The sequence below is a fragment of the Giraffa tippelskirchi genome, chromosome 2, assembly GCF_054371585.1.
Source record: "Giraffa tippelskirchi isolate mGirTip1 chromosome 2, T2T-mGirTip1v1.2.pri, whole genome shotgun sequence".
Lineage (NCBI taxonomy): Eukaryota > Metazoa > Chordata > Mammalia > Artiodactyla > Giraffidae > Giraffa > Giraffa tippelskirchi.
This window is the reverse complement of record NC_137276.1, coordinates 206356125-206376696: the sequence shown is the minus strand read 5'-3', so window position 1 is coordinate 206376696 and position 20572 is coordinate 206356125. Positions and strand designations below refer to the sequence as shown.

The 20572-nt window shown below is 35.6% G+C and overlaps 1 protein-coding gene across 2 annotated transcripts in view; it reads left to right on the top strand.

The window, feature by feature from the left end:
* ROBO2 (roundabout guidance receptor 2) overlaps nt 1-20572 on the top strand; it is a 642112-nt gene that overhangs the window by 556776 nt on the left and 64764 nt on the right. For both annotated transcript variants that reach the window (XM_081552579.1, XM_081552570.1), the window contains 3 exons: nt 1154-1278; nt 5752-5923; nt 20111-20293. In XM_081552579.1, coding sequence (XP_081408705.1) covers nt 1154-1278; nt 5752-5923; nt 20111-20293 — 480 coding nt within the window. The remainder of the gene's footprint in view (nt 1-1153; nt 1279-5751; nt 5924-20110; nt 20294-20572) is intronic.

The following is a 20572-nucleotide window of genomic DNA, read 5'->3' as shown; positions in this document are numbered from 1 at the left end:
TGTACACATTTTCAAAGAACTAAATTATGTAGTTATGAAAACATTAATCTTATATGTAAAAATTCTTTCATAACTCAAAATTATATGACTTTTGCTTCAAGGGTTAGTACTTTGATTTGCTTTTTCAACTTTTGGCTTAAACTCAGAGATATACTGAGAATTGATGTTTTCCAAGAAAATTAGTATGACTTAGCTCTCAAATACACTGAATAGGAGATACTACTACTGTCCAAAATCAAGAATTATTTCTTATTCATCTTTTCTTAGTATATTATAATTAGTTATGGGAAAAACTATAAAGGAAGAGAATTGTAGGAAATTAAAATCTGTCCATTTCACATTTGATCCAACATGAACTGTTTTCATTAATATCTTCAGAGTTCCTTGCCCATCAATATAAAATAAGTTTCAAATCTAAAATTATGAATCAGTTTACAATGATCAATTATGTTTCTCATTATGAAAACAAAACTGTCTTTTCTCTGTGTTGGTGAAATTTATAGCTGTGTTTCTGTTTTTATGTTTTTATATATTAAATGCAAACCACAACAAAACAAAAAGATAGTCAATAATGCTACTACTCAGAAATAATGGCTGGTGAAATTTTGGAATGCATCCTCTCAGAGTACTTTTGATAGCAGTGTTTTTGTTGTTGTTGTTTTGCTTGTTTGTTTGTTTTTCAAAAGAGGAGCCTATTAAAGTCAAAAGAGTCAAAGTTCTAAAATCAGACATACCTGAGTTCAAGTTTTCCCTCATTGTTTGACTTAGATAAGTCTATTATAGTAGCCTTCCTTTTCCTTATCTGTAAAACTAAGATGAGTTGTTTTTTATTTCCTGTGAATTGTTTTTGTGAGAATGTTATTTTTATTGTGAAAACTAAATCTTACTCTTACCTCAGTTCTAGGCATATAAGAGACACTCATTCTAATGTTAACTGTTAAATTTATTGTTGCGGACATATTACTGTAGCTGTTTTATTTGCTTTAAATCTATCCATTATATTTAAAGGATTTTTTTTAAACACTCACTGTTAATTCAGAACTACTAGAAACAAGACCCTCTTGCATCTTGTCTTTATATTCCTATTCTGTAAGCAGCATTAATGCACATTAAGACTTACAATTTGTGTTTATTCTAATGACTTCTTCTGCAGCCCCAAGTGCCCCTCCACAATCTGTCACTGTGCTAACTGTTGGAAGCCACAATAGCACAAGTATTAGTGTTTCCTGGGATCCTCCACCTCCAGATCATCAGAATGGAATTATCCAGGAATACAAGGTAAGGCCTGGATGAAGAAGGAAGGTTCACAGATAAAACTTCCCAGAGAAGTCTCAGGGTCATGTGGATGGGCAGTATTTCTGGTGGCCCTCTTTGAGTGTAAAGAAATATATGTTTGTGCAACTCATAAAGAAGCAAATGCACAGAATTCATAGAACCTAAATCCAAGCTCACAAATAACACAGACTCAGTTGGACAAGTAAACCATAATAGTGCAGTGATTATTTTATATATATATATGTATATGTATGTATATATATATGCATAAATATATATATATATATAATGTGGTTGCAGAACCTCAGGAATTTACAAAGATGGAGTAGAGGGTAGATAGTGAAGCCCTATCCCAGAAACTGTCTTTATCTTTGCTAGATTTCTGTGTAATGGGATTATGTTGTTTAGTTGCTAAGTCATGTTCCTCCAACTCTTTGCAATCCCATAGACTGTAGCCAGCCAGGCCCCTCTGTTCATGAGATTCTACAGGCAAGAATACCAGAGCGGGTGACCAGTTCCTTCTCCAGGGGATCTCCCCAACCCAGGGATCGAACTGTCATCTCCTACATTGACAAGCATTGTCAGGCTTTTGCAGGTGGATACTTGCCACTGAGCTACCAGGAAAGACCACAGGCCTTAGGCAACTATTTTTAAAATGTTTTCTCATAAAAAGATGCTTTGTGGGTTTATAGTGTTGCCTGGAGAATCCAGGGACAGCAGAGCCTGCTGGGCTGCCGTCTATGGGGTCACACAGAGTCGGACATGGCTGAAGTGACTTAGCAGCAGCAGCAGCAGTGTTGGGATGGAGATAGGAAGTACCACCTCCCACTCTAAATTCTGCTTTTACCAAGTTCTGGAGGTTCTGGAAAATATTTCAATTAAGAGCTGTATGCTTAGTATCTCAGTTGTGTCTGACTCTTTGCGACCCCAGGGACCCCTCCAGACTCCTCTGTCCATGGGAATTCTCCAGGCAAGAATACTGGAGTGGGTTGCCATGCCCTTCTCTAGGCGATCTGCCCAACCCAAGGATTGAACCCAGGTCTCCCACATTGCAGGGGGATTCTTTACCATATCAGCCACCAGGGATTCCTAGTCCAGGGATTGAACCCGCATCTCCTGCATTGGCAGGCGGATTCTTTACCACTAACCCACCAGGGAAGCCCTAAGAAAAGGGAGCCGTTGAAAAAACAAATTTTAGAAAGCTTTCATTTTTCAACTGATGAATTTGTTGCTGTTTAGAAAAAGAATATATCCATTGTTTCTTCACCATCATTTGAGAGACATCATTTGAGAAACACAAGTTGTCTAACTTTGAGAAATGATTCTGATTAATTGTGATATGATCAGACCACATGGGAGAGTAAAACATATCATTAAACCTTGTAAAAATTAAAAACTATATTTTTTTTGCCATTAATAAATATTTGTAGAATTCTGACAATAACATACTAAGTAGATCTATTAGCAAAGAAAACCAGACACCCCACCTCACCCCAGAAATTCATAATTGGTATGTGAAATTAAGCTGAATAATTTTATTCAAAACATTATTACTTCTAGGGAAAAAGAATGTTAAATTTTAAGTACAGTTTTCCTAAGTTAATGGTTAAGTTACTGAAGCAAATGGACTAAATTTGCATAAAAATTTATTTTAAAATATTCCCATCACTTTATAAAGAAATGTGTCTAAGAAAATAAGAGTAAGTGCTTTTCAGTTCATTTCCGTTAAGTTCAGTCACTCAGTCGTGTCCAACTCTTTGCGACCCCATGAATCGCAGCCCACTAGGCCTCCCTGTCCATCACTAATTCCTGGAGTTTACCCAAACCCATGTCCATCGAGTCCGTGATGCCTTCCAGCCATCTCATCCTCTGTTGTCCCCTTCTCCTCCTGCCCCCAGTCCTTCCCAGCATTAGGGTCTTTTCCAATGAGTCAACTCTTCGCATGAGGTGGCCAAAGTATCGGAGTTTCAGCTTCATCATCAGTCCTTCCAATGAACACCCAGGACTGATCTCCTTTAGGATGGACTGGTTGGATCTCCTTGCAGTCCAAAGGACTCTCAAGAGTCTTCTCCAACACCACAGTTCAAAAGCATCAATTCTTCGGCGCTCAACTTTCTGTACAGTCCAAGTCTCACATCCATACATGACCACTGGAAAAACCATAGCCTTGACTAGGCGGACTTTTGTTGGCAAAGTAATGTCTCTGCTTTTAAATATGCTATCTAGGTTGGTCATAACCTTCCTTCTAAGGAGTAAGCGTCTTTTAATTTCATGGCTGCAATCACCATCAGCAGTGATTTTGGAGCCCCCCAAAAATAAAGTCTGCCATGGTTTCCACTGTTTCCCCATCTATTTCCCATGAAGTGATGGGACCAGGTGTCCCATATTTTACAATAGCATAATTACATAAATTCTGAAATTTTATAACATTAAGATACATTCATGGGGAATAGATGGGGAAACAGTGGAAATAGTGTCAGACTTTATTTTTTTGGACCCCAAAATCACTGCAAATGGTGATTGCAGCCATGAAATTAAAAGACGCTTACTCCTTGGAAGGAAGGTTATGACCAACCTAGATAGCATATTTAAAAGCAGAGACATTACTTTGCCAACAAAAGTCCGTCTAGTCAAGGCTATGGTTTTTCCAGTGGTCACGTATGGATGTGAGAGTTGGACGGTGAAGAAAGCTGAGTGCTGCAGAATTGATGCTTTTGAACTGTGGTGTTGGAGAAGACTCTTGAGAGTCCCTTGGACTGCAAAGATATCCAATCAATCCATCCTAAAAGAGATCAATCCTGGGTGTTCATTGGAAGGACTGATGTTGAAGCTGAAACTCCAATACTTTGGCCGCCTCATGCAAAGAGTTGATTCATTGGAAAAGACTCTAATGCTGGGTAGGATTGGGGGCAGAAGGAGAAGGGACTGACAGAAGATGAGCTGGTTAGATGGCATCACCGACTCAATGGACACGAGTTTAGGTAGACTCCGGGAGTTGGTGATGGACAGGGAGGCGTGGCGTGCTGCGGTTCATGGGGTCGCAAAGAGTCGGACACGACTAAGTGACTGAACGGAACTAAGACACGTTGTTTTAAAAGCAAAGAATTATCTACCTTGGTGTGTGTGCCTGTGCTTTAATTAGTTTAGGATTTTACTTTTCGTATCATCTAGGACTAAATATCTTCAACTTCCATTTATTTAAATTTTTTTTTCACAACATGATAATTTTTCGTATGCTGTAAATTTTCTCACTCATATGAGTTTGTCCTATTTTGGTACAAATGTGTATATTTTGGTAAGGGTTAAATATTCCTCCATTAGTAACTTAGGTTTCATAGACTAAAAGAAGTCTGAAATTCAAAGTCATTATGTTAATTTAAAGAAAAAGTATCATTAATTTATCTATTTCAGAAACAAATTGTGGATGTTCCTCCCGTGTCTCCCCATGCAGATTATAAATGCTATATAATAGAAATACAAATGAGTGTACATGGAATTTTTTACAACACATTTTACAAGCAGATTTTCATATCTCAAAAGAAAATATGACTTTAAATTTAAATCTTATTGGAAATGCAAGCCTAGCATCCCTCACAGCAGTATTTAAAGACTTCCCACCACTCTGTTCATTCTCATGCATGTGTACGTTTGTATAGATATGTTTTGATCAATATTAAGATTTATTACTGTCAATGTAAATATTGACTTTAATTTTATCTCAGTCAATACCTTTAACTTTAGTCCCTTAATCTTGTTAACTACTTCTGTGTAAGTTAATATTTTCTTAAATGAAATACAAATTACTTAGATATGCACCTATATACTTTGGATACTACAACCCATAATCACCATATTTTAATGTATTATATTCATAGTAAATCTTGATAAATGAATTAACCAGAGGAATTTATGCATTTTAATCCATACCTAAATACTGTTTGCAACCAACGACAATTTTCCAGACTTTGCAGATGTGTTGAGGAAGTCGAATCATTGTTCTCTGAACATTCAGTGTGTGGGGTTTTTTGGGGGTTTTTTTTGGCCACTCCAAATAACATGCAGGATTTTAGTTCCCTGACCAGGATCAAACCCATGCCCCTGGCTCCCCAGTGGTAGCATGAACTCAACCACTAGACCACCAAAGGAGTCCCAAGTATTCAGTGTTCCTTGTAAAATACAAAAGAATGCTGCATAGTTTTAGTTTTATTTTTCCTTTAATACACACACATACATACACACATGTGCACAGACACATGCACACACAAAAATATACATAAATATATATATATCTATAGATATATATATATAGATATAGATATATATATAACCGACTAAATTAGGCATTCAAAAATGCCATTTACAAATAAGCCTAGAAAATAGACTGGTCACTACTAAAAAATTTAATCAGTTATAATGAACTAATTACCAGAAAAGATAATTTTATATTCTTTTGATATTCACTTTGCATTTCTATAGATCTGGTGTCTGGGGAATGAAACACGATTCCACATCAACAAAACTGTGGATGCAGCCATTCGATCTGTAATCATTGGTGGATTATTCCCAGGTATTCAGTACCGGGTAGAGGTTGCAGCTAGTACCAGTGCAGGAGTTGGAGTGAAAAGTGAGCCACAGCCAATAATAATTGGTGAGTACTAATCTATATAATCTGTGCTTTAGAATCAGTCAGCTGGTAACAAGGTGGATTATTTTTTTTGAATCTACATCCCAACAGTGGGTATTCTGTAAATAATGAGTAATATGATCCACACATCATATAGGCAAAAAATTATGCCTAGAGTTTCTAACAAAAAAGTTAGCAGTTGTTCATGCTCTTAGGATATCCACAACCTTCTTAAAATCATGATTAAGAGTTTATATGCTAATTTAAAAAAATAAAAAAATAAGTTTAAATGCTGAAAGTTGGTTTGAAAATTATTTTTAATCAATAATTTCATTTGTAATTTTGATGCCTTTGAAATATAGTAGGAAATGAGGCAGTTATTGAAGAAGGTGTGTTATGTTTCACATTTATATGCTTTCTCTTAGCCAGAGAAATGTCAAAAATTAAAGAGAAACAGGCCAAAAGAAACTTTGTAATCCAAATAAACTATCCCAAAGAAGAAATCCCTCTTCAGTCTACTATCATCATTATAGAAAATTGCTCCCTATCACCATGGATTATGTTTGACTTTTCTTGAAATATATATAAGTGGAATTGTACAGAATATAGTATTTTGTGTCTGATTTCCTTCACTAAACGTAGTATTTTTGAGATTCTTGCATATATGTATTATGCAGTTCATACGTTTTGTTTCTGAGCAGTATTCAATGTGTGAACGTATCGTATTTTGTTTCTCTGTTTTTCTCTTGAGAGAATGTGTAAGTTTTTTTGAGGATATATGTTTTTATTTCTTGTGGAGAATGACCTAGAAGTAGCATTTCTGGGTAACAGCACTGATGTGTTTGAGTTTATAAGAAACTTAAATATTTCTTCATATTGTATAGTTTTGTACTCTCACTCAGAAACAATCTGACTCCCAATTTTTCTACATCCTCACTGACATTTGATATTGCCATCTGTCATTATAGTCACTGCAGTGAGTTTAAGAGTCCCCTCACTGTCATTTTAACTTCAGTTTTCTGTGATGACTAACGATATTGGGCATCTTCATGTGTGCTTATTGACCATTCACATAATTTCTTTTGTAAAATTTCCAAGTCTTTGCTTTTTAAAAATGGTGCCATTTGTCTTTTGTTACTGATGAAGAGGAGTTATTTGTTCATTTTTGATATGTTTGCTGTCATAGATTGTTTCCTAAATATTTTCTCCCAATCTATGGCTTTCTTATTCCTTCTCTTAATATTGTCTTTTCGATGAGCAAAAGTTTTAAATGTACATGATGTATAATTTATCAAAATTTTATTTCCTGTTTAGTGCTTTCTAAGAAACTATGTCCTACATCTAGAGAGCAAATATTTTTTTTCCAGAAGCTTTACAGTTTTAGCTTTTATGCTTAGGTCTATAATTTGTCTTAAAGGAATTGCATGTGGTTTGAGGGTTGAGGTTTATTTGTTTCCATATGTAAAATCAAAATACCGAGGCATCTTTCACTGAAAAAGCTTTCCTTTCCCCAGTTAGCTATCTAGGTGAGCATCCATTCTAGATTCTCTATGTCATTCCATTTCTTTATATGTCTTCATAAGCCAAACCATTCTGTCTTGATTACTAATAGCTGATAGAAAGTCTTGGAGTCAAATAATGTGAATACTGCATCCATTTCTTCTCAAAAATTGTTTTCACTGTTCCAGACCTTTTGCTTTTCCATATACTTTTCAAATCAGCATGTCAGTTTCTACAAATTTATCTTGGAATTGTGATTGAAAATGCAGTGAATCTATACACCAAATTGAAAGGATTAACTATTTTAATAGTTTTTGTTTCTCTTTGAGAACATGAGGTACCTCTTTATTTTCCTCAACAATATCTTGTAGTTTTCAGTGTATGACCTTAACTGACCTTAACATATGTTTTGTTAAAATTGGAGTAATTTTTTTTACACTATTATTAGTGGATTTATAAAATTTCATTTTTCAACTATTTTATGTTATATATAAATTTAATTTTATATGTTATCTTTTTATCTTATGACCTTACTGTTTTCATTTATCTGTTTTAATAGTTTAATAGTTTTTTCTGAGTGTATTCAGATAATCATATGTTTTATTTCTTCTTATTTGTGTTAATACGGCAAATTCTACTGAATAGATTCAAAGGTAAATAAACTTTGTATTCCTGGGATAAATCCCACTTGGTCAGGAGTTATATTATTCTTTTCACAGATGCTCCTGGATCTGATTTACTAGCATTTGTAAAGAATTTTGCATCTACATTCATGAGGATTATTGATTGGTAGTTTTCTTCTAATGTCTTTGTCAGGTTTTGGAATCAGGAATGCTAGCTTTAATGAGTTTGGAAATATTCCTTCCTCCTCTACATTCTGTAAGAGTTTTGGTAGACCTGGTACTATTCCTTCCTTAAATGCTTTTAGAATTCAGTGATGATATCTGTGCCTAGAGTTTTCTCTGTCAATTATTTTTATTGTTATGAATTTATACTTATTCAATTTTTTTCTTCCCTGTTGGATGTGGTAAACAAAGTTTTAGTGTTTGCGCACCAATGAAATTGTCTAATCTGTCTAAATTGTCGAATTTATTTTTAAATGTTTATTTTCAGTATCTCCTTATTTGTAATATCTTTAACTGTAATGTTTGAAGGATGAGCAGTAATGACTTCTCTTTTGTTCTTAAATACTGTGGATTGATGGTCTCTCTCTTCTCCTTTTTCATTGTCTACCTACCTTCTCTCTCTTTTCACTCTCTCTCAAATTTGAATCTTGATAAGGGTCTATCAATTTTATTAATATTTTCAATGTACAAACTTTTGGCTTTGTTAGTTTTATTTATTTGTTTTCTAATTAAGCAATTTCTGATATTTTTTCTTCTGTTTAATGTTGCTTCTTAAGATAGAATTGATTGAAAATAAATCAATAATTTGAACCTTTATTCTTTTCTATTGTGAATAAAGTTTTAAATTTTCCTCTAAACACTTATTAAGATGACTTCTACGAATTTGATGTGTTGTGTTTCTATTTATCATAAAGTTGAAAACATTTTTCAATTTCTGTAAAATTTTTGATATTTACAGAAGTTATTTGGAAATGTGTTATTAAATTTCCAAATGTTTTACTATTTTCCATATAGCTTTTTGTTCCTGATTTCTAATTTAATTTCACTGAGATCAGAAAGTATATTTTGCATGAATTTAGCTTTTTAAACATTTTATTTTATAGCCCACAATTTCACCTTAGTTAATGTTCCTCGTACATTTAAAAACTAGGTTCATTTTTATTTTTCTAATTTGAAATGGAGTGTTCTAAAAATATCAGTCAAATCAGTTGGCAGTATTATTCAGGTCCTTACTTACTTTCAGGTCCATCCAAGTCTATGCAAATGACCCAATTTCATTCATTTTAATGGTTGAGTAATATTCTATTTATATATGTATCGTATCTTCTTTATCCATCCATGGATAGACATTTAGGTTTCTTCTGTATCCTGACTATTGTCAATAGTGCTACAATGAACATCGGAGCATATGTGTCTTTTTTACTATGGTTTTCTCAGGGTATATGTCTGGTAGTGGGGTTACTGGATCATGTGGTAGTTCTATTTTTAGTGTTTTAGGGAACCTTTATATTATTCTCCATAGTGGATATATCAATCTGCTGTATAGCTCAGGGAACCTAGCTTGATGCTTTGTGGTAAACCAGATGGGTGGGATGGGAGGGTGAGGTGGGAAGGAGGTCAAAGAGGGAGGAGATATATGTATACATATGACAGATTCACTTCACTGTACAGCAGAAACTAACACAACACTTAAAACAACTATTCAGTTCAGTTCAGTCGATCAGTCATGTCCAACTCCTTGCAACCCCATGGACTGCAACATGCAAGCTCTCCCTGTCTATCACCAACTCCCGGAGTTTACCCAAATTCATGTCCATTGAGTCAGTGATGCCATTCAGATATCTCATCCTCTGTCATCCCCTTCTCCTCCTGCCTTCAATCTTTCCCAGCATCAGGGTCTTTTCAAATTAGTTCTTTGCATCAGGTGGCCAAAGTATTGGAGTTTCAGCTTCAGCCTCAATCCTTCCAATGATTATTCAGAACTGATTTCCTTTAGGGTGGACTGGTTGGATCTCCTTGCTGTCCAAGGGACTCTCAAGAGTCTTCTCCAACATCACATTTCAAAAGCATCAATTCTTTGACCCTCAGCTTTATAGCTGCTGCTGCTGCTAAGTAGCTTCAGTCATGTCCCATTCTAAGCGACCTCATGGACTGCAGCCTACCAGGCTCCTCCGTCCATGGGATTTTCCAGACAAGAGTACTGGAGTGGGGTGCCATTGCCTTCTCCGCAGCTTTATAGTCCAACTCTCAAATCCAACACGACTACTGGAAAAATCATAGCTTTGACTAGATGGACCTTTGTTGGCAAAGTAATATCTCTGCTGTTTAATATGCTGTCTAGGTTGGTCATAACTTTTCTTCCAAGGAGCAGGCATCTTTTAATTTCATGACTGCAGTCACCATCTTCAGTGATTTTGGAGCCCAAGAAAATAAAGTCTGTCACTGTTTCTGTTGTTTCCCAATCTATTTGCCATGAAGTTATCGGACCAGATGCCATTATCTTAGTTTTCTGAATGCTGAGCATTAAGCCAACTTTTTCACTCTCCTCTTTCACTTTCATAAAGAGGTTCTTTAATTCTTCACTTTCTGCCATGAGCATGGTGTCATCTGCATAACTGAGTTTATTGATATTACTCCCAGAAATATTGATTCCAGCTTGTGCTTCATCCATTCCAGCATTTCTCATGATGTACTTACTCTGCATATAAGTTAAACAAGCAGGGTGACAATATACAGCATTGACATACTCCTTTCCCAATTTGAAACCAGTCTGTTGTTCCATGTCCAGTTCTAACTGTTGCCTCCTGACCTGCATACAGATTTCTCAGGAGGCAGGTCAGGTGGTCTGGTATTCCCATCTTATCTCTTGAAGAATTTTCCACAGTTTGTCGTGATCCACACAGTCAAAGGATTTGGTGTAATCAATAAAGCAGAAATAGATGTTTTCCTGGAACTCTCTTGCTTTTTTGATTATCCAGCTGATGTTGGCAATTTGACTCTGGTTTCTCTGCCTTTTCTAAAAACAGCATGAACATCTGAAGTTCACAGTTCACATACTGTTGAAATCTGGCTTGGAGAATTTTGAGCATTACTTTGCTAGCGTGTGAGATGAGAGCAATTGTGCGGTAGTTTGAGCATTCTTTGACATTGCCTTTCTTTGCAAATGGAATGAAAACTGACCTTTTCCAGTCCTGTGGCCACTGCTGAGTTTTCCAAATTTGCTGGCATATTGCGTGCATCACTTTCACAGCATCATCTTTTAGGACTGAAATAGTTCAACTGGAATTCCATCACCTCCACTAGCTTTGTTCATAGTGATGCTTTCTAAGGCCCACTTGACTTCACATTCCAGGATGTCTGGCTCTAGGTGAGTGATCACACCATCGTGATTAACTGAGTCGTGAAGATCTTTTTTGTACAGTTCTTCTGTGTATTCTTGCCACCTCTTCTTAATGTCTTCTGCTTCTGTTAGGTCCATACCATTCTGTCCTTTATTGAGCCCATCTTTCCATGAAATGTTCCCTTGGTATCTCTAATTTTCTTGAAGAGATCTCTAGTCTTTCCCATTCTATTGTTTTCCTCTATTTCTTTGCATTGATCACTGAGGAAGGCTTTCTCATCTCTCCTTGCTATTCTTTGGAACTGTCCATTCAAATGGGTATATCTTTCCTTTTCTCCTTTGCCTTTTGCTTCTCTTCTTTTCTCAGCTATTTGTAAGACCTCCTCAAACAACCATTTTGCCTTTTTGCATTTCTTTTTCTTGAGGATGGTCTTGATGCCTGCCTCCTGTACAATGTTAGGAACTTTTGTCCATAGTTCTTTAGGCATTCTGTCTATCAGATCTAACCCCTTGAATCTATTTGTCACTTCCACTGTATATTCGTAAGGGATTTGATTTAGATCATACCTGAATGGTCTAGTGGTTTTCCCTACTTTCTTCAATTTCAATCTGAATAATTTAAAAAAATACACAAAGTATTATTATTGCTTTGACTTTTAACAATCTTTCAAATAAAACTAAGAAATAATATTTTGTATTACTCATGTTCCTGGGTTTCATTATCTCTTTATGTCTGGAATGCTATTCAGCTATTTTGGGCTCCCCTTCACTGTGTCACATTTTAGAAATTATCATCAGATAGAAAGCTATGAATATATTGACATTTTCCTGGTTTATGTTCCTGTTCTGATAATTCTGTGCTTTTGTTTCCTGTATTTTGCCTAGGCTTTTACTAGTTCATGGTGGAATTACATGTCCCACTCCTATTATTCCTACATAGGCAAGAGTGAAAGTATCCAGTGAATTATTCACTTTAAATAATACACTTTTCACTTGTTCTCTTTTGAATTTTTTCATTTCCCTCTGAAATTTTCCATATGTTTTTTCTTTTTTTTTTTTTGAATCCAGAGTATTCTTTATTTTAATACAAATTCAATTTCTTAACATGTTTAATCTTTATGTTTTTTCATTCATAAACTCTATTGTTTTAAGTTATTGAACATATTGTAATGACTGCTTGAAAGTCCTTTTCCTCTAATTTAAATATCGATGGGATCTCGTGGTCTATTTCTATTGATTACTATTCCTCTTGATCTTAGGTCATTGTTTCCTGAATTTTTTTTGTTGTGATTGTTATTATTGTTTTGTTTGTTTTTGCATACCTGGCGATTTTTTACTGTGTGTTGGACATTGTATGTAACAAACTATACAATTTTGTGATCTTCTGAAGAGTGTTGGTTTTTTACCTAGAGGCACTTAGGTTACTAGCTGATCATCTTGTTCTTGTGGTGGCTTTTTTTACATTTTGCTAGTATGGACTATTTATCTTTTGACAATATTCTTCAGGCCAAACCTCAGTTTATTTTTTTATTTTACTTCTAAGGCATGGAGCCCCTGAGCTTTCAGTGAAAAGCCTAATATGTTTATCTGATCTGCCTAACTTGATGGCATTTAAACTTTACAATGTCTGCGGTTAGAGAGTCTGATCAACCTCTTCAGCCTTTTACTTTTTGAGTTTCACCAGATCTTTGAAAGTGTCCTTCTACATGCACAATTCGTAGTTCAGTCTAGGACCGAGGGAGAATTTATGCACATATTTGAGAACATTACCCTCCTATCTCTCCCTCTTTCACATGATCTCTCCCTTAATTTTTAGTCACACTGGCTGCTGTAAATGCTGCCCTCTGACATCTCCTACAAATAAAATTGTGATTTTTAGCTTGGGTTCTAGCTCCCTAGCACTGCATGGATTGAGCTCTCTAAGGGGCTAGAAAGCCTCATAAATGCAGATTTTTTTTTCCTGAGTGGTTTTATTCTTTCAAAAGGCAAATCCCTTCAGCTCACCCTAATTTTATTTGTCATTGTCTTTAGCTTGTTAAATATTCTTCCTAGAGTTTATATATTTTAAAAATACTTGTCCCGAGTTTGATACAAGCAAATGTGCCATTCCCCTGCTTTTCTGTTTATTTTCAGAAATGATGCATATAGAGCATACTATCAAAATATGGGAAATTGTTTCTTATTACAAAGCCATTTCTTGTAGATGAAGAGATTTAACATTCAGTTATATGCTTCCCAGGTGGCTCAGTGATAAAGATTCCACCTGCCAATGCAGGAGACGCAGGAAATGTGGTTTCGATCCCATAGTAGGAAAGATTCCCTAGAGGAGGAAATGGCATCACACTCCAGCATCTTGCTTGTAAAATCCCATGGACAGAGGAGCCTGGCAGGCTACAGTCCATAGGGTTGCACAGAGTTGGACACAACTGAGCACACGTGCATGAAATATTCAGTCATGATGTTAAATTTTTTAGATTCTGCAAGAGTTCTTTCTTTTATATATTAAAAGCATTAAAAAAAGTTACAGTATTAACTTTTCTTTAAATTGTATTCCCTTTCTTAATTAGTCATACAGACTGAATTAATTTCTTAACCTAAGGGAAGCCTATAATCTTGGCCCTTCTGAGATTTTTCTAAAGTAAATTGGAATAAGAAAGAAATACAGATACACCCAAAAGGATTTAACAGATTTAGATATAGATATGTGTTCTTATTTCTCCATGTTTTCTAAATAACATTTAGAATATGTTATTAAGAAATAAAGCAGTAAGTTTTCACTTAAAAAATATGAAACATATTTGAAAGGCTTATCTGGTGGCTCAGATAGTAAAGAATCTGCCTGTAATGCAAAAGACCCAGGTTCAACCCCTGGGTTGGGAAGATCCCCTGGAGAAAATAACGGCAACCCTCTCCAGTATTCTTGCCTAGAGAATCCCAGGGACAGAGGAGCCTGGTGGGCTACAGTCCATGAGGTCACAAAGAGTCAGACACAACTGAACAACTAACATACTTCAAAAGGTGTAGTTTTCTATAACAGCTTCTTGATAAGTAAGCAAAGTATTTTTTTCACTGCCCCTCTAGCATATACATATAAAAAGTTTGACTGAATGTAGTTTTTCTAAGTCAAAGGCCAATAGGATTATCAAACATCTATATTTCCCTTTCATGGTTTCTTTTTTTTCTATTATCTTTGCTAATAAATAAATACTCTTGTATTATTTTAAAAAGATTGAGTGATCAAGTGGATAATGGGTACCTTGTAATTTGTTTATATATTGTACAACTTTTCAGATTTTTATATGAAATAAAAAATAAAATAATAAATACTATTTCTATCTCCTCTTTATATGGGTAGAATATACCTTATCCAAGATCTAATTATAGAAAATAGAATTGCACCACTTGAAATAAATTAAAAACACAAACAACGCACACACACAATTCAATTTGAAAAGGGCTATTTGTCCTCGAAAGATTTATTTCTTTTTAATATCTACTGTTGTACTGTTTAATTGTTTCTTTAATTACTCCCACATATCTACCTTAACATCTTGTCTGATAACCTTATCTACACAACTGTTATTCCTTAGTTGAAAACTGATTTAGTGATGGCTAATCTCCTCTTCTCTTTCAATTTATGCTTTCCCTATTGTCTACTCAGTACTGGAAACAGCACTTGAAGTGACTCAAGCTCTTCCTCATTTCCCCTTTGCTTTAATTAAATCATGTATTGGCATTTAGTGTAATTTATGGCCGATAATTTTAGATTTGTCTTATTCCAGACAATGTACTGTTTCATCTAGTCTTTGTCAGCTTAGCTTTTATTCCAGAAAGCTACATTAAAAGGACCTTTAATTAAAATATTATATAAATATAATAAGCAGCCTCAACCAGGCTTAACAGTAATATTGTTCTTTTGTCTGCCATTTCCGCTGTTAAAGTGACTTTTACATCAAAATATCCATAATTCTGTTTGCAATTGCACACACACAAAAGCAACCAAATATATTTACATATATAAGCATCAAACAGCCATGTCATATAATAAACTTATATTGACTTAAAAGTCTCAGTAATCTTGCTTAATAATATAACTTGTTTCTGTAATCATTTGGCCATTTCACGCTTACCTTACATAGTTGGTAATAATATGTGGAACAGCTGCAAACTTTCACAGTAATAGGTACAATCGAATCTGATGTGTCTAATTAATTTTTAGTCCAACAAATTAGTTTTGTTCTTCATTACTCTCCAATGGGAGGAAGACATTATATTTCATTATATTTTTTTGTCTGAAAGAGGAACGCACTGTCACAGGTCACACACCTCCCATCTCTGTGCTCTAATTAGTTCAACTGACAACATTGTTTCAAAAATACTAGCTGTACAAGAAACACTAATACACCTTGGGTAACATAAATATTCCACTATATTCAATATGATGTTTTATGACTCTTTTACATAAATGAAGGACAAATTTTCTTTTCTGATTATGCTATAAGGTGTTTTCTTTTTATTAGTAGCTAGTGTTTAGCACAGTCAACATATATGACTAGGAGCTCATTTTAAATACATTTTAGACTACGTTTATATGTATAATGATTAAAAGCAGATAGATTAGGAAAATGAACCAGGTTTACTACACAGGTAAAGATGATTTTTACATCTGGAAATTAACACAAAAGAAACTTCAGAAATGAAATACTGGATTGATATAAAAATTGGGCATATCAATGGAACATTATGTGCAAAAATGGGCATGATGAAGGACAGAAACAGTAAAGACCTAACAGAAGCAGAAGAGATTAAGAAAAGTTGGCAAGAATACACAGAAAAACTATACCAAAAAAATCTTAATACTCTGAGATAACAATGATGATGTGGTCACTCACCTAGAGCCAGACATCCTAGAGTGTGAAGTCAACTGGGTCTTAGGAAGCATTACTATGAACAAGCTAGTGGAGGTGATGGAATTCCAGTTGACTACTTAAAATGCTAAAAGATTATACTGTTAACGTGTTGCACTAAATATGTCAGCAGATTTGGAAACCTCAGCACTGGCTTGGAATAGGAAAGGTCCGTTTTCATTCCAATCCCAAAGAAGGACAATGCCAAAGAATGTTCAAACTACTGTACAGTTGTGTTCATTTCTTATGTTAGTAAGTTTATGCTTTAAATGCTTCAAGCTAGGCTTCAACAGTATGTGAACTGAGAACTCCAGATGTACAAGCTGGGTTTAGAAAAGACAGAAGAACCAGAGATCAAATTGCCAACATCTGTTGGATCATAGAAAAAAGCAAGGGAATTACAAAGAAACATCTACTTCTGCTTCATTGACTACACTAAAGCCTTTGATGTGTGGATCACAACAGACTGTGGAAAATTCTCTAAGATATGAGAATACCAGACCACCTTACTTGTTTCCTGAGAAACCTGTATTCAGGTCAAGAAGCAACAGTTAGAACAGGACATGGAACAACTGATTGGTTCAAAATTGGGAAAGGAGTATGACAAGGCTGTATATTGTCACACTGCTTATTTAAATTATATGCAGAATACATCATGCGAAATGCCAAGCTGGATGAATCACAAACTGGAATTGAGATTGTCAGGAAAAATGTCAACAACCTCAGATATCCAGATAATACCATACTAATGGCAGAAATTGAAAAGGAAGTAAAGAGACTCTTGATGAGGGTGGTAGGAGAGAGTAAAAAAGCTGGCTTGAAACTGAACATTCAAAAAATGAAGATCGATTGATCCAGACCCATCACTTCATGGGAAATAGAAGGGAGAAAAGTGAAAGCAGTGACAAGTTTTATTTTGCAGGACTCCAAAATCCCTGCAGATGGTTACTGCAGCCATGAAATTCAAGGGGGCTTGCTCCTTGGAAGGAAAGCTAAGACAAACCTAGACAGCAAATTAAAAAACAGAGATATCACTTTGCCAGTAAAATTTCATATAGTCAAAGCTATGGTTTTCCAGTAGTCATGTACGGATGTGTGAGCTGGACCATGAAGGAAGCTGAGTGCCAAAGAATTGATACTTTTGAATTGTGGTGCAGGAAAAAATGCTTGAGAGTCCCTTGGACAGCAAGGAGATCAAACCAGTCAATCTTAAAGGAAAACATCCCTGAATATTCATTGGAAGACTGTTGCTGAAGGTGAGCTTCCAATACAGTGGACACCTGATGGGAAGAGCTGACTCTTTGGAAAAGACCCTTATGCTGGGAAAGATGGAATGCAAAAGGAGAAGTGAGCAGCAGAAGATGGGATGGTTAGATAGCATCACTGACTCAGTGAACATGAACTTAAGCAAACTTTGGGAGAGAGTGAAGGACAGAGGAGCCTCACATGCTGCAGTCCACAGAGTCACAAAGAGTCAGACACGACCTAGCAACTGAACAGCAAATAACAAACAAATGGGCATTCTGATTGGCTTAACAAAGTAAAAGTTTCTTTCTTATTCATAGTCAGTCTAATATGGGTTTGCAGAATGGAGGGTGGGGTTTCTACTCCATAAAGTTTCTCATGAAATGTGAATCCTTCCAGTCAATGGTGTACCATCTCTCATAGGGTCAGGATCCCACAACTGATCCCTTGTTCTATCCAACACCTTAGGAAAGAGAGTATGAAGTGCTGTCACAGTGGTACATGGATTGGTCCAGAGATACCATGCATCTGCCTGTGTACAATTGTCCAATATTCAATCACTTTGTTGCACTCAGCTACAAGGGAGGCTGGGAGATAGAGGCTAATTTTCTTCTCTGGAAGAAAGGTGAAACCTTGGTAAACAAGTCACCTGTGGTTTGAAGGACTCTCACATCTGGATAATTTACAACTTATATTCCTACCTGGGGCTTCCTTGGTTACTCAAATGGTAAAGAATCTGCCAGCAATGCAAGCATGACTGAGCACATACACATGCACATGTAAAGAGGTTAATAGGAACACTATAATTTGTAATTCAAATCATGGCCCATGTAAAGCTAAAAGTTACTTAAGCCCCACTCAGGTAGGAGTAAAGTAAAAGTAAAGTCTCAGTCGTTCAGTCATGTCCAACACTTTGTAACCTCATGGACTGTAGCCTGCCTGGCTCCTCTGTCCATGGGATTCTCCAGGCAACTTACTGGAATGAGTTGCCATGCCCTCCTCCAGGGGATCTTCCTCGTCTCCTGAGTCTCCCACATTGCAGACAGATTCTTTACTGCTGAGCCACCAGGGACGTCCACTCCTTACATTCATCATCTGAATTAATCCTCCCAAATATATGAAATAGACACTACTGTCACCAGCTAACAGAAACAGGGATTCCGGAAGATTAAGTGCCCTCCATAAACCCACTGCTTTCCTAGCTAGGAAGTGACAGAGATGATACTCAAATGTGGAACTTCAAAGACCTTGCTGTTTCCAGTATGTTACAGTGCCAGGATAACTAAAACAAGAGAATTAGACGTTCCTTTGATATGATATGCTGAAATTTGCCATTTATATTTTGCTTACAATTTATTTTTAATTATTTGTTTACTCACTGATGAGATATGATATTAATATGAGAATTCACTTAGTTTCCAGTTTCTGAATTCATTCATCTATTAAATAAGCACCTAAATCTTTGCTCATTAGTGATGTTAGAATTCCACGAGTCTTTAACCTGTTTAAAAATGTGGATTGAGATTGTCTTTATTATGTCTGAGAGGGCTAAACCATCAGAAATGTGACAACTTCTAGAATAATCTTAGTCTAGATTTAAATGTATGATTTGTTACATAGACCTTAGAATTAAATTTCAAGTTGCTTTGTATCTAACTTTCACGTGGATTTTCAAGTTGTTTTGTAGCCAACTTTCAAGTGGATTTTCAAATTAGCTTCAGATACTTTAAGGGCATTTAGGAGTTTTATCTTTCGTGAGATTTTAACTATAGATACTAATCTCTATGAAAAGATGTTTACGTTATTATCATTATTTAATATAGCAGTTTCAGTACCTTCCAGAAAATTAAAGTATGTTTGATCAAGGTAAATTATTTGGTAAAATATTAAGAGAAATATTTTGATCATCTGTATTTAGGCAATGCTGTAGGGGAAAGGTAATTTGCAAATACCCAGTTTAAATGTTGTAGTTGCTTTCTTTTTTTAAATGAGAATTGTCTTACAAAATGCTTTACCTAACTGAAGAAAAGGTATTATTATTTCAGCTCACACACTTGTTTTAGTACTTATATATGAGGCAATAAATCAATAAGTGGTTCTGAATCTGTCCATAGTAAGTTAAGTAAGTAAGTAAGTATGTAAGGAAGTGTTAGTCGCTCAGTCGTGCCCAACTCTTTGCGACCCCATGGACTGCAGCCCACCAGACTCCTCTGTCGATAGATTTTCCAGGCAAGGATATTGAAGTGAGTTGCCATTTCCTTCTCCAGGGGATCTTCCCAACCCAGGGATCAAACCCGGGTTTCCTGCACTGCAGGCAGATTCTTTACCAACTGAGCTACAAGGGAAGTCCATAGTAAAACAAAACACAAAGGAGCAATGTTCTTAATCACATTTCAAACTTATGATTTGATTGTTCTTTTGAAACTTATAAAATCTGCTTACCAGTAGATTGTGACAGGGTCAGGACACAACAAATATTACCTGCTTAAAAGAAGGTTACAATCTTCTGTGCCTTTGGTGTAGCACGTATGTATTTTTGTGGGGTCTTGGGTCTTAATATTTACTAGCACTAACACTATTGTTTCTTCCATAGGGGGACGAAATGAAGTTGTCATTACCGAAAACAATAACAGCATAACGGAGCAAATCACTGATGTTGTGAAGCAACCAGCTTTTATAGCTGGTATTGGTGGTGCCTGCTGGGTAATTCTGATGGGTTTTAGCATCTGGTTGTACTGGCGAAGAAAGAAGAGAAAGGGACTCAGTAATTATGCTGGTAAGAGGCTATTTCCAGCTAAGAAAATGTCTTAGCTTTAGAAATATGATAAAATGCAAGGGAAGGAATGAAATGGAATATGAAATGATTGAATGAATGGGTGTTTTTTGCTTGATTTAAACCATTATAAACAACATGCTTTAATACACTGCTCTTCATCATATCACATTATGACCATAAGTCCATCTTTTTGCCTGTATCTCCAAGGAAGCACAAGAAGAGTGCACACCAGTAAAGTGATTAGCCATTTTTCTCAATATTTCAAAACACACACACGCA